This window comes from Lagopus leucura, unplaced genomic scaffold (genome assembly GCF_019238085.1).
Source record: "Lagopus leucura isolate 7727_CA_CO unplaced genomic scaffold, USGS_WTPT01 Super-Scaffold_100004, whole genome shotgun sequence".
Classification (NCBI taxonomy): domain Eukaryota; kingdom Metazoa; phylum Chordata; class Aves; order Galliformes; family Phasianidae; genus Lagopus; species Lagopus leucura.
The window spans coordinates 51,194,627-51,212,568 of NW_024962264.1; the positions used below are offsets into that span (position 1 = coordinate 51,194,627).

Genomic DNA, 17,942 nt, shown 5'->3' on the forward strand with positions numbered 1-17,942 from the left:
ATAAATTTAGCTTTCAAAATTCCTAGAAAGGTGCATTAATATTCAGTATTAAAAAGACCAAAATTCAATTCAATTCATTCAGCAGTGTCTGAAAGGCCAATTGAGTACAACATCCTCCAATTGCCTTGAATATCATGAGTGATAAAATATTTCACAATAAAATAGTTCACAGTAAAAAAGACAGCACCTTCTTAATTTATTCTGCACAGAGGATTTTCACTGCTGTTTAACTTTTGCTCTACATTAAAAAAAAAAAATAAAATAAAAATAAAAAAGATCCAGAATGGTAGCGACAATTCATACATAAATATTTAAAGAGCGGATGTTGCACAAAAAAAGATAGGACAAATTATGTAAGTGTTCAGTGAGAGAGAGTTCTGGAGAATACGGACAGCAACGGTTGGACAGTTCTGCAGACAGCTAACCAAGTTTCTTTCACTTCTAAACTAAACCATTTTTCATATACATGGGAAAAAAAAATACACATGCAAACAACACGAGCACTATTCTTTACAGTAAAATACAGTCAAACATATAGTCCTAATAGAATCTAAGCAGGATGAGCTATTATACCATTTCAGCAGGGAAATCAGATCAAGGGAGCTGCTAGTGTGAAGTCTGAGACTACAGAATGAAATCTTGTATCCTGGTGAAACTACTACTGCATCTCAGTGGTAGTTGTCCGTCACTCATATGAAGTTGTTAGGTATTTCAGATATGATATTCTAGTCTACTTTATATATATGGAGTAATTAACTGAGTAAATTACATGACCCAAACAACTTGCTGAAATCTCCAGAAGAAATGGTCATAGTTGAAGGCCACTAGGAAAATGGGTATTTCTCTATTTCATACCCATTAGTACCACTTTTATAGAAATGAATTAATACTTGCTCTAGAAACTGTTGAGCTTTATATTCAGAAAATTTTCCATTAAAATACAGTGATAGTTTAAGGTGCTTGATTTGCACGACCCAGAATAATACTGTCAATATGCGGTCAGAGAAGCCATTTGAATGACTTCGCTAAGTTTATATGACAGATCTAATCCAAGATCTAGGCTGAGGCTGCAGGGAGAAGCATTTAGTAACCTGTATTAGAAGAAGATATCAAGCTTTCAGAGCAATTATTCCTTATGTAGAAGAATAAATACTTTTCTTTCAAATAAATCAATTACTGTACTTCTGCAAACTTGCACTACAATTGTAACATAATTATATGCTCACGGAAAAGAATATTTTTCTGATTCAACAGAATGATGGATATCCACTCCTGCTATAACACAAGGCACATGTATGTCATTAAAACCAGTTCAGAATATGTGGATGGAAATAAGGAATTGGATTCCCCATTTAATTACTCAAATTTTATGACAACGTAATTTAACTCAGAAGAAGAGTAACGCAATGGAGAACGAGACCAAATACATGTTGAAATCAGCACAGAAATGTGAACAAAATGTGTGGCAAAATAGAGGCTTAAAGTATCACTGTGAAAATTTCAGGAGCAGGTAAAGTAACAAACACTTTACTTTCCTGTTGTTCCATCATCTATATTTACATTTCTGTCTTTCATCTTTAGAAAGCTCGTAAACTATAAAGTATTTGCTCCTGTTAAGTAGTGTTTAACAAATATATTAAACTGATCTGCATAAGAAAACAGATAGATTTCATGTGAAACACAAAGTTTGCTGTATAAAGCAGGTATGAATTTTCAGGCCAAGCCTTTCTCACGTGTTGCATTGCTAGTAGGGGGTAGCACACTGCTCCATGAATCCATACCATAACCAGCCAGGTAACCAAAGTTATCTCACCAGATATGCTCCTACTGTATCATTAGTTAGAGCAAGATCATGTTTAATGCTAGCATTATACTTTTTGAAATTTCACTAAGGTTACAGCATTCCCATGTGAGAAAGATAATGTGAGAAAGATAATTTTTTATTTGGATGTAATGTATCATCAAAATATGTTGTCCACTATTTTGCCACTCTGTTATACACACTCACTATTAAGTTAAATGAGTGAGTTTGTTACATCACATAAAAATTGATATAATGGTCTCCTGTACTTTCTTTTAAAGTAAATCAGTCTCAGAATATTATGTTATATATTTTGTTTGCAAAGGCTGATATTAGCTGTTTTGCTGGCTCTAGTAGGAGACACTTAGCAACTCTCATTTTAACCCAGTGTGAGATCAGCATCAGCCTAAATGCTCTGAAGGTGAGTTAATTGCTAACTGCTGTCAGTTTTTGATTTCTGTGAAAACAAAGTTTGTCCCAAATCAAAATAATTTGTTAAACTAACAGCAGTGTACATATGAACATGCATACATGCATGCATGTTCTACTAATAGGCACGTGTACAGTACACATGAAAACTGTGCTTAAGTCTTTATTGTATAAATATTTTCAGCCTTGCCCAAATGGGTTGCATTCACAAGGAGACCAAATAATGCTTAAATTATTTGTTTCTTTAAATAATAATTTTTTTTAAAAAAGTAATAAATTGTTGATTGGCCTCAATCTGTAGCTGCAGAAAGTGTACAAGAAGGTATCTAGGCCTTGAATCATATAGCAGCTGTGCACTTGTGTGTAGTTATTCTCAAGCTTCAAAATATCTTCAGTTACACTGAGACACACATGTTGATACCCGAATCACACCCAGAACACTGCAAAGTCTCCATCCATTCCTAAATTTCATCAGCATAATACTGAACTCAGAAAAACATTCGTACATCTCCGTGAAAATATTGTCCTGGTAAAGCACATTTTTCCAAAGGATAAGCCTCTGAAAATAAGCAATCCTGCTTCACATGGATTTGGTATCCAAAGGAAGTAGCGGCCACTTCTCCTATTTCACACTGCTCTAAGGCTGCACAGTCCTTCACAGCTATACATAGAGAGACAGAATAAATTATGGTGGTCCCTCCCTGCTCTTTTGAGTGCTACCACACAGAAAACATTTGGCACACTGCACAAAAGACACATTCCCCTAGCATCCTAGCCACAACCTCAAGTCAAGAAACTACTTTATGGAGAGCTTACAGAGGCTTCTCCATAATTATTGTACTAACACATGAATTTTTAACCTGTCAAATAACAAACGTATTGCTATTCACAATCTCACAATCCAACCATAAAGGAATTGGATCAACTAAGACAGCAAGATAAAATTCTCTCACAATTTTTAAAGACTGGAATCAGCACTTCTGCATACTTCCTCTGTGAAAGATTTTCAACATGTCATCTAGTAGTAACCTTCTGTACTTGGCCCCCTAAAAATGTGATGTTGTATTTCGAATTCTAAATCAAGTGATTTGATAAATATTATTTTTCCTAAAACTTCAGGAATGCAACTTACAAAAATATATTTCCTTCATTCAGTGACTATTTAGTTACTAGGCTGTATACTTTTCTTAAAGCATCTAATATTCTTTGTGCCATTTGTGAGTAAATTTTAGTTTTACTGTAGTATTTAGAATACTTCAGTATGCTTTTGGAGTTATGCTGCAGCACTTTATATGTTAATAATTCCAAAACTGCTATGTTGTGTTGCCAAAATGAGAGGACTGTTGTATAGGTAAACAATATGTTGTATAGTAAACTATATATATATATTATATATATATATATCCCTTCATATACCAGTCAGTTACAAACATAATGAGCATACTGGTTTTGTTCAAACTTCTACAACTCAGAACATTTTCTCTTCAATTTTGCACGAAAAAAATAGTAAAAGTAGAGTGGATTCTCCAGGTTGTTAATATATTTTATTTATTAAACCTACTCCTGTTTTTGAAAACAATCAAAATTTGCTTTTAACTGTTGTTGTGCAGCTTGAACAAGCAAGAGACAAGTGAGCAAAGAATTCATGTGAAGCAGAGTTTATAGGACACGCACACACCACTTAGGAACTTATCCAATTGGTGCTTAACTGTAACTGTATTTTGAGATTTTGTCATCTGTTCATGACCTGCAATTTTCTCTCTATTTTCTTTAATGCCAGTGCTAAATATTTGAACTGTCCTTTGTCATTTCTATTGCTGCAAATCACATTTTTGATGCCCCAACTAACCTTAGTTACTTAGTATCTCCAGTATTAACACATTTTGTAATCCACAATAGCAAAGTAAGTGACCTCAGAAAGTCTCTGTTGCTCCGAGCATGTGGAAGACAGTAAGTCAGCTGTGGCATACTGTGTACATATTCTCTTCCTTCTCTTCTGAGATTTGTTTAAACAGAAGAAAACACTCAGACAGATTCTACATATAACTTTCTCTCTTATTCTGTTTTATTCAGACCTTATATTTGCAAATTATTTTTACTTACATTTAACTAATCTTTAAAAATTTCAAACTGTGTAGTAGTATAAATAAGGCAAAATGTGAAAGAATACGGGGTACAGGCAATTATTTGTTTTTACTATTTACTTGACATTTTGTCGGATAGAAAGCTAAGGCAAACTAGAACTGAATTCTGTGAAACCAACTGAAAGACAATAACTAAGATTATTTTTAATAACACTATTTAAATGCTCTTCTTACAGTGCTACTGGGCTTTGCAGAAGGCATTGTTTTAAAACAATTTGAACTGCATAATCCCTGTTATCAAATACTTGTCATTAAATTGCAGAGTCAATAAAGTTGACACATACCTATCCCAGCATCAGAGTTTTCTTTTATAACCTTGATTAAAAAAAAAAAAAAAAAGAAAGAAATAATGCAAATTTATATACAAGAATAATAAGAAAAGGTTTTCTTTTGATTCTGGATAGTAACTTATGGTCTCTATTTTTTGTTGTTGTTGTTGTTTTAATTACTGATGAAAATAAATATATAGTACAAGCTAGCAAAGTCCAAAATCGGATAAAGCAAAGATAACAAATCTCCTTTTCTAGGAAAGGGAAAATACAGAAATAGCATCTACCGAGCACACAGGATATAAACCCCTAAAACTACCATTAAAAAATGGATAAAAGTAGAAAATAAATTGCATTGATTATATTACACACAGTCTAAGACTGAAAAGAAATGAAATTATTTCGTAGCTTTAAAAATTTATAAATAATTTTTGGAAGCAGAGTTGTTAAACCGACCAGAAAACCAACCTGCTAAGAACTGTACTGAATTGCTCACATGCCTGTATCAGTATTTCTGTAGTCAAAACCAATATATCTATAGTTAAAAAAAAATAAAATAAAATCATTTGTTCTGTAAAGAACAGGTGTTCTTAAGATTGTGTTTTCTGTTAAGGTAAGTAATTAAACACTAACACTGAAATGTTCTGCAAATATTCCACAAAGACTTCCACAAAGAGCTTGCAGCGATTGTGAAAAATTTAGTTAATTAACTCAAAAGCATAATGCCAACTATTTTTGAAATGTGTTAATTCCCTACTATAATTTAAAGACAAAACCCATTAGGCAAGTTTTACACTTCAAAGTAGCCCAACATTTAACTACGTAAAAATTCCAAATCTTTGACAAAAAGACCCTTAAAGGAAAATGTGCCTGAAGCTTCAGGGCAGGTATTTTGGTGAAACACAGCCAGTTTGTCAAACCAGCAAATACCCCAAATAATCAGAAGCAAGGCAAACAGTGTATATAGAAAAATAAAGATAGACGCGTAAACAGCTACAGTACAAAGACTGATAAAGTGCAGGTCCAACCTTGGGTCCATGGGTTTAACCTAGGCTCATATCTGCATGTATGATGCCAGAGAACTGTGGGAGTTGGTAAATCAGATTCTATCTTTTTAAAAACATTTCTTTCTTCCCCCTGTCTATAATAGTGCAGTTCGTTACTTATTCAAAGCATGAATCCTCCTTTACACAGATCCTGTCCCTTTTGGCTCTGTACATCTCCTGGGAGTGCAGTATGATTCAGTGGTAACTTAGTCATTTGCACACTCTACAAGATTATTTTACTAAAGAGGGAAAAAAAATAAAGACTGTACTTATCAGCAGAACACTTTGTGTTAAATACAGATAATGAAAGCATCAACAATCTATCTATTTTATGTTTAATTAGCCCCTCTTTCATCATAATTTGTTACTGAAGGTCAAATGTGGATCACTTTAAAAAACTCATTGTAAAATATTCAATATAATGCAAACTGAGAATAGAAAACTGAAATACATTTCTGGACACCTTGCTCTGAACAGTTTTGAAGTTAAATATCTTTAAAAAGATATTTTTAAAAAGCTACCAATGCAAGTGTTTATAATGCAAGTATTTAAGAACAAGTTCTTATTTTTTTCTGCACATTACCCAGTGTTTCTATTACATTGTAGAATGTTTATTAAGGTGAAAGTTATTGAAAAAATTTACTACTGAAAGGCGCTATGTGATTTTAAATGGCAGTCTTTGATCTAAGTTTACGCATGTATGTGTCTGTCTGTACATTAAAAAACATGCTTTCCTGCACTGTTAAGCAGATTGATCCCTTAATGTATCAATTTTGGTTCCCATTACGGCTCTTGTTACATGTGCATGCTTATAAGGAAACTAACCAATTTATATGAATAGATACAATTCAACTGCCTAATAATCAAGTAGCCAAAATGCACCTGCAGTGCAACAGACTGGATAACATTTGGAAGATCATGAAACAGATTATTTAATTACTTTACAAAAAAAGTTCTTCAAAAATTTATTTTTATATATTTTACCTTCTCAGAAATTAAATTTTGGTGAAATGTTTGTAAATTTACCTCAAGTTCCATTTCTTCCCTAGTCATGGAACATCCCAAGTTGCTTTTGTAACATCAAGACACATATTCTGCCTTGATTAGTGTGTCAGCACACTCTGATGTCCTAAATGTTTCTCTTCACTCAATAGTACATTTCAAACGAGGAAAGGCATAGGAGCAATTCACAAAGAACTGATCAGAAAAGAATATACTCCAAGAAAAGTAATAATGCTGCTCAGAAATCCCTGTACTGGTTCTTCTAGCTGAAGATGGTGACCTGCAGCTCTTAGGTAAAAATGCGTAAATAAAGTAAAAAGTACAGTCTTTCATGTAATCAAAAAACATTCTTTGTTGAGTGGAAAAAATAAGAGAGAAGTTAAGAGAAAATGATGAACATAAAAAATAAATACACATATAAACAGGCTTTTCTTCAAAAAGGCTTATTCTTCAAAGAGAGGTCATTAACATGCTAATCTCATAGTCACTATGAGAAATTTCAGTGAAATAAATCCACTCACCTGCTATTAGTTTGATGGCAATGAAAGTGCAGAAAACAGTATGTACTAAAAAACATATACTTGTAACTAATTTGAGGAAATACACAATTGTTTACAATAGTAAAGTAAGATTTAGAATTATATTTAAGGATGCAATTCTCCAAATCACTGAGTGATTGCTGCTATGCACTGGGCTTTCTTTGCTGTCTTTGTTAGAAGTTGACAGTACCCTGGGCGATGACTGGCAATGTTCAGCACCAGGAGGGTTCAAATTTTACATCTACAATCCAGAAAAACATTTCCTTGGATGCATCCTGATACAGCAGAATACTTCTGTACAAGTTTAACTTTGAACAAATGATTAAGATTGATGGAATGTTAAGGGATTTAAACATTAGCTTGCCAGATGTGTAAGAGCTTTACAGAATAGGACAGAACAGCAAAGTGGGAGGCTAAAAGAAAATTTCAGAGAATACTACTATGCAGAAAAGAACAAGGGTAAGTTTAAAAAAAAATTGCATTTGGACACCTTCTAGAAAAAATCTAGAACATCTTCCAGAAAAGAAAGTCTGTCAAATGCAAAATTTAGCTTTAATCTTCATATAAAATACTTAAAGGAGGGGAGTTACAAATTGTTTTCAGCTTTCTCCCATTTATTTCTACTATAACGCATTTTATCAAACAAGATGTATTTGGGAACACATGTGTAACACACTACCTTAAAAAGGAAGTGTCAAATGATAAGAAGGAAAACAGCTTATATTCACTGGGGAACACCAATCAGTCACCTAAGTAGAGATTTACTTTCCTGACAGTGAAACTGTGAATATGTGGAAGTATCAATTACCTGTTCTAACTACATTAATGGAAAATGAGCATTGCTCTCATCTCTAATAACTTAGAACAAATACATCCAGCTATGTCCATTTATTTATTTTAAAGCTTCACACATCCTTTAAAATCTCCTTAGAACAAAGGAAACTATCAATAATTAAATAAAGGCAACCAGAGGCATTTCACCTAATCTCCCTATCGTGGTCACATTACTATGCCATTGGCTCTATTTCATATGGACAGCTGAACTATGAAACACTCCAATATACACCACATCATACACATTTATCTGCAATTGTCTCACATCACTCTCTCAAGAACATGCCAAACAAGTATTTCACCTGGTTTGAGCGTTAAAAATGCTAGTGTACTTTTTCCTGATAAACAGATAAAATACTCCATTATCTGTGTTTGAGAAGCGAAAGATCTACATCTTATTAATGCAAATATCTCTTCATGAGTGCAAAAGCAAGAACAAAACTACATGCACATCACTCAGTATCAAGCTGGTAAGTACTCATAAGAAACCATTAACAGAAGTTTTATGCCCGAGGTTCTCTGCTTTAAATTCTTATTTGGAAACTTTCCTTAACTAAGAAGCACCTTTTACAAGCATACAAGTACTTTCCACGTATTTAAAAATTCAAAGACAAGGCATTAGACCATCTGCTATAAACTATTCAGGTACACTCACTTTCACAAGCTACACGTTTAGCACAGGAAACCTCACAAACACTGGGAAACTAGCTACGTAAAAAGCCAAGTAAATAACAGAGCAACTAAGAATACATTCTTTCAGTTTGACTGCTGCAAGTGGAAGTGTAATAAAGCCATTTTCTTCTACAAAGAAGAAAGATTATGTATCAAAAATATATGCTTGCAGAACATTAAGTAAACCAAAGAGTATTTTTGTAACATAACTTCAGATAAGGTTATTAATCAAGCAAAATAGTAAGCTGCAATCCTTTACCACTGGCAAATTTAGCATGCAAGTCATTCTTTTACATTGAAAATAAATTACACTTCTGACAGTTTTTAATTCGTGTTTAGATGAATTGCAGCAGCAAGACAGAAGTAGCATCTGATTAGCATTTGTTTCACTTCTACTTCGCTGGTCCAGTACTCACTAAAAAGGCACAATCTGCTTTGTGCTTAATAAGTCTTACTAGATGGAAGCTCTGGAACTTTTTCAGTACTTTGTATTTTACAAAGACTGTATTTTAAAACTGAAATTATAAGATTACCTCCAGCGGTAATGAAATATATCACCCAGAAACTACCACATCAAATGTTCTATAAAACATCTGTGTGACATACGCAGAAATACTGGCAAAAATACTTCAGTCACAAACTATTGTTGATCTGGAAGATGGTGTGACTTCATTTCCTTTTACATTATAAATCTTTTTTTTTTTTTTTTTTTTGTCCTGCACAGAATACAAGTACTGGTTACACAGTGTAAAACTTCAATTGTAGTAGTCTAACAGACATTTCAAAGTATAAAAAATGTCATACTGTGCCATATTTGCATGTTAATAAGGTGGAAATAAAGCATTTTTGTCAAACTAATCAGTGTGTTCCTGTTTCAGGCTTGGCTCTCTATTCACATGAATCAGCATTCATTTATCTCTAGATTCTTGTGTAACACACATTGGAGCTGAGAGGACGCACTTCGAATATTATCTTACACGGAAGGATGCAAAGGGAATCACCCAGCGTTTAAAACACCTCATTTCACAATCCGTAAAAGTATGCCCAAAAAGAAAATCATTTCTGTTCAGGCTACATATGTGCCTTATAAAATTAACAAACCTTTCATTTAGGATCTCCTTTCCCCGCTATGCTAGCCCTCTACTGCTGTGTAAAGCAGTTCCTGCCATTAGCAGTTTTACTCTGCTGGGGCCTCACTGCACCGACCTGCACGGCACAGCCGAGATCAGAGCCGGGCACTGAGAGCGCTGCTGAAGGAAGGCTCAGTGCGCTTACATTGCTCTCGGGGAAAGCAGCCGCTCTGCTAGCAGAGCCGTGCAGAAGCTGGACTGGAAAATTACGGCCCCTCGCTTTGAGTTAATGACTTTCATGTGATGTGCATTAAGGGAAGAAAAAACGGGGGAAGAAAAAAAGAGGAACGGAAGCATGCTAAGGTCCGATTCTAAGCTCACTAACCTTTATGTGTATTCAGAGCAACTGCTGAACATCAGTAAAATCTCAGTGATGTATATCAGACCATTTATAGGCTTTCTAGATTGTGAAAGCGCCGCGATCCTAATGAACGAGCTGATAATTACAGCCATTAGCGTTTCAGCGCGGCGGTTGCACACCCACTCTCACTGACCCTCTTAAATGCGAAACTTTCAGTCCCCAGCCGGAGCTCACCGCATGCCTGGGACTCAGACCCTCCCCATCCCCGAGTGAGACTGCTGGGCTCCGCCGGACAACCCAGGCGGTGCTCCTGCCCACCTCCCCAACAACGGGACCTAACGGGCTGCGGGAGCCGACAAAGGGTCATCCCGGGCTGTGCGCAGCTCGCCGCCTGGGTTAACGGCCCGCCCCCAGTCCGGCTGCGCTGTAAGGAAGGGGGGCTCCGCGCCCGGCACCTCCCAGGGGCGGTACCACAGAGTCGGTGTGGGCTCTGCAAAGTGGGATTTACAACGGAAATAGTAAAAACAGCCATCCCTGACCGTCCTTCCTGCCTGGTGTGTGTCCAGGTATGCTCCAGGCACCAGACTGAAGGGGTGATGCATCTGACGGTGACAGACACCGCCACCCCTCATGCAATGTGTGTGCATGACCGTGTGCTCGCATGTGTGCGTGCCCGACGCGGGGCGCTGCCCTTACCTGCTTGCTGTACTTGCTGCTGGCCTGGCAGCTGTACTCGGAGCAGTGGTCCGAGCCAATGGAAATGTTGTCACCAGCGCCCACGAAGGTGTTGGCAGGGGGCAGGTCCTGCACGGCCTGGTGCTTTTTGCCAGCAGTGGGGGACTGCGGGTGCAGCTGCACGGTGGGCAGTGGTGAGCTCGACTTGTAATGCCGGGCTAGGTCGGGGCTGCCCGGGCCACCATTGACTGAGCGGTAGCGGCCCATGCCAGGGCTGTCCGAGAGCTTCTCGTTCACGCTGTCATAGCGCTGCCCATTGGGCTTGGAGGCCTCGACAGTGACGATGCTGCTGTAGAGAGGCTGCTTGCCCTTTTTGCCTTTCTTGTCCTTCTTGGGCTTCTTGGCCTTGTCATGCTGCTGTGGGGTGAAGAAGTCCTCATGGTCCTTCTTGCCAGCCTCATAGCCATGCTTGCCCTTGGAGCGGCAGTAGCGGGCCATGACCACCACCAGGATGAGGAGGATGACAGTCATTATGCCAGCCACCACACCGATGACAATGCTGAGGCGCTGTTTGCTCAGCTCGTAGCTGGGATCACCGGCAATGTCCTGGGCCAGAGGTGTGTGGAGGCTGCGTGCCACCTGGCCCTCCACTACGGTGGCATTGGACAAGCTCTCATTGACGAAGACATGGAGCAGGGCAGTTGTTGACTGGGGTGGCTGGCCACTGTCATTCACTTGTACAACAAGGCGGTGCAGGCCATAGTGCTTAGGGGCCAGCTTGCCCACCAGTGATACCACGCCACTGGCTGGATCAATCTCGAAGAGCTTGAAGGGGTTTCCTCCAACAATGCTGTAGTTGAGGTCAGCATTGAGACCGGTGTCAGCATCAGTTGCAACCACCGTGGCCACTACAGTGCGCATGTTGCTGGAGGGCGGCAACACAGTGTAGGAGCTGTTGCTGGGGAAAGTAACAGTGGGCGCATTGTCATTCTCATCCATTACGAAGAGGGACACAGTAGCAGTGGCCGAACGTGACGGCTCACCCCCATCCACCGCCTTCACTTTGAAGGTGTAGCTGGTCTGCTGCTCCCGGTCAAATGAGACTGTGGAGTAGATGGTTCCTGTGTCATTTTCAATGGAGAAGATGCCAGTTGCCTGGTCATGATCACTGGGCTGTATGGAAAGGCTGAGCTCAGCATTGCGCCCCTTGTCAAAGTCCATCACAGTCACCATGCCCACGGGACTGTTGGGCTGCAGGTTCTCCTTCACGTAGAAAGTGAACACATCCTGCATGAAGCGCGGCTCATTGTCATTGCGATCTGCCACCCGCACCACCACCATGGTGGAGCCCTGCAGTGATGGCACCCCTTTGTCTCGGGCCGTCACTTGGAACTCATAGGTGTCACGCTGCTCACGGTCCAGCACCACTTGCACAGACACATCCCCAGAGTCGGGGTCAATGCTGAAGATGCCGCTTGGTGACTCTGAGGAGAGGGGTGAGGGCTCCAGGGAATAGGTGAGCTCGGCATTCTTGCCACTGTCCGCATCTGTGGCCACAACTGTGGCCACCCTCTCACCAGGCAGATTGTTCTCTGGGAAAGAAACCTCCAGCACAGCCTGGCCGAACACAGGAGGGTTGTCATTAGTGTCTGCAACCCGCACTAGCAAGGAGTTGTTACTGGACAAGCTGGGGCTGCCTGAGTCCACAGCTACAATCACCACATTGTAGTCACGTACAGCCTCATAGTCCAGAGGGGCTGAGGTGTGGAGGAAGTACTTGCGCTTGTTCTGCGGCTCCCCTTCACCTTCACTGGCTGGCTTGAGCTGGAAGGGCACATCCCCCACCACGGTGCAGGTCACCACACCGTTTTCGCCTTGGTCCCGATCTGATACCTGCACCAGGGCAATGGGGGTATCCACCAGCACGTCCTCAGCCACGCTGGCCACTCCATCCCTCAGTGGGATGCGCCCAATCTTCCGGATATCAATGGTGGGCACATTGTCATTCTCATCACGGATGTTCAACACCACCGTGGCCTTGTCTGTCTTAGGGGGCTGCCCACGGTCCCGGGCCATCACGGTGAAGCGCAGCTGGTTAACCTCCTCACGGTCAATGCGGTGCAGGACGCTGAGCCACCCTGAGGTCTCATCCAGCCGCAGCAGCCGCCTGACCGACTCGGTGGCTGCCCCAAAGACGTACTCGATCTGCCCGTTCACCCCTACGTCCAGGTCGGTGGCTCGCAGCTGCAAGATAGGGGTCCCGGGGCTGCTGTTCTCCGCCAGGTCGGCCTCGTAGACGCTCTTCTCGAAGCGGGGGCTGTTGTCGTTCACGTCGGTGATCAGCACGCGCAGGATGGCCTGTGATGAACGCGCGGGCTCGCCGCCGTCGCGCACGCGCAGGCTCAGTTCGTAGGAGTCCCGCTGCTCACGGTCTAGCGCCCCCTTGACGATCAGCTGCGGCTGCTTCTCCCCGTCCAGGGTGTCGGCCACCTGCAGCTCAAACACGCTGCTGCGGGCCTCCGCCTCCTGCCTCCGCTTGCTGCCGCCGGGATAGAGGGCGCTCTCCGAGCCGGCCGCCGCAGCACCGCCCCCGCCGCCGCCTCCACCGCCGCCGCCGCCGCCGCGCCGTCCCCCGTCCCCTCCGGGTTCCTGCAGCAGCTCGTAGCGCTCGATGCCGTTGCGGCCGAAATCCCTGTCGGTGGCGGTGGGGAGCAGGTAGAGGGTCCCCACGGGCCGGTTCTCCTCCACGGTGAGCGTGAGGACGGGGGAAGGGAAGGTGGGGGTGTTGTCATTGATGTCCAGGATGATGACCCGGCCCTCGAAGAGGTCCACCCAGCTCTGCGAGGGGCCGATGACCGACACCTCGAAGTCCAAGAAGCACTCGTTCTCGTCGAAGATCATCTGGCACTGCGGCAGCTTCTCGCGGTCGATGCGCCGCTCCGTGGTGCTCAGCTCCCCGGTCATGTTATCGATCTTGAGGTAGTCGGAACCTGATTCCAGGCTGAATGTCACCTCTCCGGAGCCTGTCACGATGCCCAGGTCGGCGGCCACGTTACCGATGCGGATGTCGGCGGGTCCCTCCTCGGCCAGCCGGTACCTCAGCAGCTGCTTGGCCGCTGCCAGGCTGACCCGGAGCGGCGGAGGCAGGAGGAGCAAGAAGCAGCAGCAGCAGCAGTGCACAAAGCCGAGAAGAGTCCGCATTTTCCTCATCTTCTTCTCTCCCCCCCCCCCCCCCCCCCCTCCTCTCGCTTCCCGATAAACTCCCTTGATGAGCCAACAGAGCGGCCGAGCGAGCAATTATAGAATCCTTCTGCTCCCGGAAACTTAGCGCCTCATGGCTGGTGCAATCGGTGGGCAAAACCCCGCTGCTGCCTCCTCCGCTGCTCGCCCTGCCTCCCAGCTGCGATATACTTACAGTTCACGGGACAGTGTATTTTGCTTTTTAAAGATTCATCTCTGCAGATAGGATGGGATTTTCCTCCTCCTCCCCCTTCTCCTCCTCCTCCTGATTTTACTGTAATCACTTTGCAAGGTTTGCAATAAAAGCCGGAGCAGCACCGTGCGATCTGAAGCCCCCCAGGTCGTCTTCTTCGACACCGGAGTTAACTACAATTCACACTCTCTCTTCTCTCTCTCTCTCTCTCTCTCGCCCTCTCAGTCGTTCACGACAAACGCATTAGATTTATTCTCTCCCCTATCTGCACACACAGGAAAAAAATGTGATTTGCTTTATTCAACGGGCTCATGTCCGGGAGAACTCCAGATCCTCTTAGCATGGGCAGCTCTTCAAAAATATTAATAATAATTTAAAAAGATAAGGAAAAAAAAATGAAAATCCCAATAATGTCGGTAGCTGCACAATGGGTAGCAGAAGCACCCCGTGTATTACAGAGCAGTCCGTGGAATATCCCCTTTGGTTGGCAGAAAAGCACCTAAATCCATCTTCAGAGATCGCCTACAATGTTCAGCTCTTTCTCCGGAGAGGATTTTTTTTTACCAACTCTGCGCAAGGTCATTAGTCACAAAGCAACGAGACAGAAACTGCAGAAGCCGTTTGCCCGGAATTTGCAAGGCTGTAGATCTGAGCACACACACACCACAGTCCCAAGTTTGTTTTCGCATCCGCGGTTTGTGTGTGTGCCTTACCTGCATTTGCACTGCATGTGTTATAGCAATCTGGAGCTGCAGCACTGAGCGCGATTCACAAATGAGATTGCAGTCTCTCTCTCCCTCTCTCTCCTCTCTCTCTTTCGCCTCTTCCTTCCCGTCCCAATGCAGGTAACCAGATCTGAACTCGATCCTTTCAGTTCAAAGGTTAGCGACAAAACTATGTGTCCAAAGGCGATTATTGGTCTCTCGTTAACATACCCGGAGCGGAACGAGATGTAACTGGATCCCCCACGTGAATTAACACGGATTCTGAATTACATCCATATAAGCGGAATGGCAAAGGGGAGGGGAAGAGAGCCGCGACGCGATTAAAAAACCACACGGAGTTCTATTTGCGAATAAAATGCAATCAGTCAGTTGTTTCCTGGGGTCTGCACCGCTACGGCGGGTGAAATCTGCGATTGTGTATTCCCTCCTGTGCCTTTCAGAGCAGTGTGGCTCGGGAGCTTTCACGGCAGAGCAGCTTGTGCTTTAAAATGCTGAATGGCAACTGAGGAGCTTCCCACTCGGAAGGAAAAAAAAAAAAAAAAAAAAAAAAAAAAAAAAAGCTGTTAAACCGGCAAGTTTGCCCAAAGTGGTGGGAGCTGCTGGAGTCTCTTTCGGCAGCTCTTCCCTGACGCTGCAGCACAGCCGCCTGCTCTACATGCTCAGAGAGAGGGAGAGAGAGAGCGAGAGAGGAGGGAGGAGGAGGAGGGAGGAGGAGGACGAGCCAAGCGCTGCGCTCCACAAGCCCAGCCTTATCCTCTGCCTGCCGCGGCTGTGCTGTTCTATGCTGCGCTGCGAGCGGGATAGCTCAGCTCTCAGAGCCAGCTCTGCTGCTGCTGCCGCCGGCTCCAACCCGGCATCTGGAGCGATTCAATCCTACTCACTCCCTCCCCACCTCCGCTGTAGACTGTGAACCGAGCAACGATTTTTTAAGCAAATGTTTACTCGCCTTTCTCTTAGGCAGAGCTGCTGCACGTTGGGGGCTCTGCGTTTTGCGGAATCGTGCTGGTAAGGAAACTCGTTTAGCACAGATTCCCACCTCCCCCTTTCGCGTCCGTGCTGCTGTGACATAGCTGCAGTCCCTGGAACTGCTCATAACCCCGGGGAGGAGGGAGCTGCCCCTGGCCTCAGACTTTCGTCCTGTTTCCCATTGCTATTGAAGCCTTTCGGGTTTTGTGCTCGTGTACTTCCGATTGCCATGATCCGAATGTGTTCTTTCAGCGTGTTTGTGGGTTTCCAAGCATTAAAAAAAAAGAAAAAGAAAAAAAAAAAAGTCAGGAATGGGGTTGAGAGGGTCAGGAGAACGAGCACATGTATAAGTCATCACAGATTTATTTTCAAACAGAGAATTTCTGCTTCGATGATTGCTAAAATGTAGCGTCACCTACCAGGGTGAGAGGGAAATAAACTTTAACGTGGAACCTCTCCACTCAACTTTGTTCATTCCTGCGTCTCCTGTTCGCTTCTCCTTTTGACTTTGTGCTATTTAATTGTCGATGGCATCTACGTGCCCCTGCCCCCGCGCTTCTGGTGAATCCCGCGGCTGTACTGTCCTCTCGGAACTCGGGGGGCAGAGGGGAGCAAAGGCGATGCGAGGCCTCCAGTGGGAAGCAGCCCAGTGTGTGAGCAGCGAGGGCACGACTCCAGCTGCCCCCCCCTCCCCCGCGTGCTCATGTGGGAAAACAAGTTACTGCGGGTTCTGTATGTGAGGACTTCTGGCATTACACGGTAATTCTGAATAAAAGGAAAAAAAAAAAAACAAAAAACAAAAAAAACACACATGAGGGCGAGTATAGCGAATTGTCTTTCATTCACCGCGATGACATTTGAGAGAAAGTGGCCGGATATTGAGGTGGTTCAAAGCTCTGCTCGCAGTGTGCCTTTGTCATTCGGGGCGGTGAGTGAACGTGGGAGGGAGGGAAGGTTGCCACCTCTTTCCCCGGGGTGTCCCGAGGGGCAGAACCACGCTGTGTGGAGCGGGGGCGGGAGGAACCGCTCCGGAGGTCTGCGGGGTTTCTTCCCGGCCCGGCCACTCTCGCCAGGACGCACAAACCCACCCCCACAAATGCCGGAGATTCTCGGCTTTATATCTGCAGCATCAGCGAGAAAGCGCGGCTCGGCGCAGGCTCAGTGCTCATAGCCGCAGTCCCGGCCGGAGGAGGGGGACTCGGCAGCTCAGCATCTTCGCAGCGGGTTAAGTAGGATTAATACCAAATCCCTATTATATTTACCAAGCAACTTGAATTTATCAAAATTCCCCCTCGCTGTTCTGGAGCTCCGAGAGGAGGAAGTGTAAAATGCCGACATAGCAGCACGCAGGGAATGCCAGCGCACTGCATCACACTGCTCCCCGCACCAGCCACACTATCGCAACCCGAAGATCCCACTATTCCCATCCCTTTGTGCTTTATAATGCGATCGGGACACTGAATGGCTTCGCCAGAGGAAGGGCGGGGTGGGAGAGCTTGTAACCTCCCCGCCATAAACTTTAATCGGATTCGGGGCTGTTGCACTGCGCGGACTCCTCTTGGCCGCGGCTTCTTCCCCGTTGTCCCCCATATCTACTACCGCGGTTTGCTTGGCGAGTGCGTTTTCCAAGCGAATGAGTGATCTCTTTCTCTTGCCATGTGTAGTATCCCCCTCCCCATCCCCCACTCCCCTCTTGCCCCCCGCCCCGTTCCTGGCCTCCGTACACACACTGCGCCTTTCACACTCGGGCTGCCCCGGCCCCCCTCCCCTTCTCTCTCCTTTACAGTGTCTTCACATGCAATCTCTCTCTGAATGTGCAATGTCTTTTCTGCTCGGGAGTGCTTCGTCCTTCACAGTGGATTGGTTCCTCTTTCGGAGCAGAGGTAACGGCCCCCCCCACCTTCTCCATCATTCCCCCTTCCTCCCCCTCCTCCTTTTCTTCCCCCAGGGCAGGCAAACGGCGTGGGAAATGGGCC

General features: G+C 43.8%; 1 protein-coding gene and 1 long non-coding RNA gene across 4 annotated transcripts in view; one reads left to right on the top strand and one right to left on the bottom strand.

Annotated features, from left to right (window-relative positions):
- Positions 1-14,058, bottom strand: part of PCDH7 (protocadherin 7) — a 252,714-nt gene extending 238,656 nt beyond the window's left edge. For all 3 annotated transcript variants that reach the window (XM_042871429.1, XM_042871428.1, XM_042871430.1), the window contains exon 1: positions 10,864-14,058. In XM_042871429.1, the coding sequence (XP_042727363.1) occupies positions 10,864-14,052 (3,189 nt within the window). In that variant the 5' untranslated portion in view covers positions 14,053-14,058. The remainder of the gene's footprint in view (positions 1-10,863) is intronic.
- A 2,759-nt stretch (positions 14,059-16,817) lies between these two features.
- The window catches only part of LOC122180104, a 60,167-nt gene continuing 59,042 nt past the window's right edge, over positions 16,818-17,942 (top strand). Inside the window, exons 1-2 of the long non-coding RNA XR_006178915.1 lie at positions 16,818-16,894; positions 17,094-17,849. This is a non-coding gene — a long non-coding RNA (uncharacterized LOC122180104). The remainder of the gene's footprint in view (positions 16,895-17,093; positions 17,850-17,942) is intronic.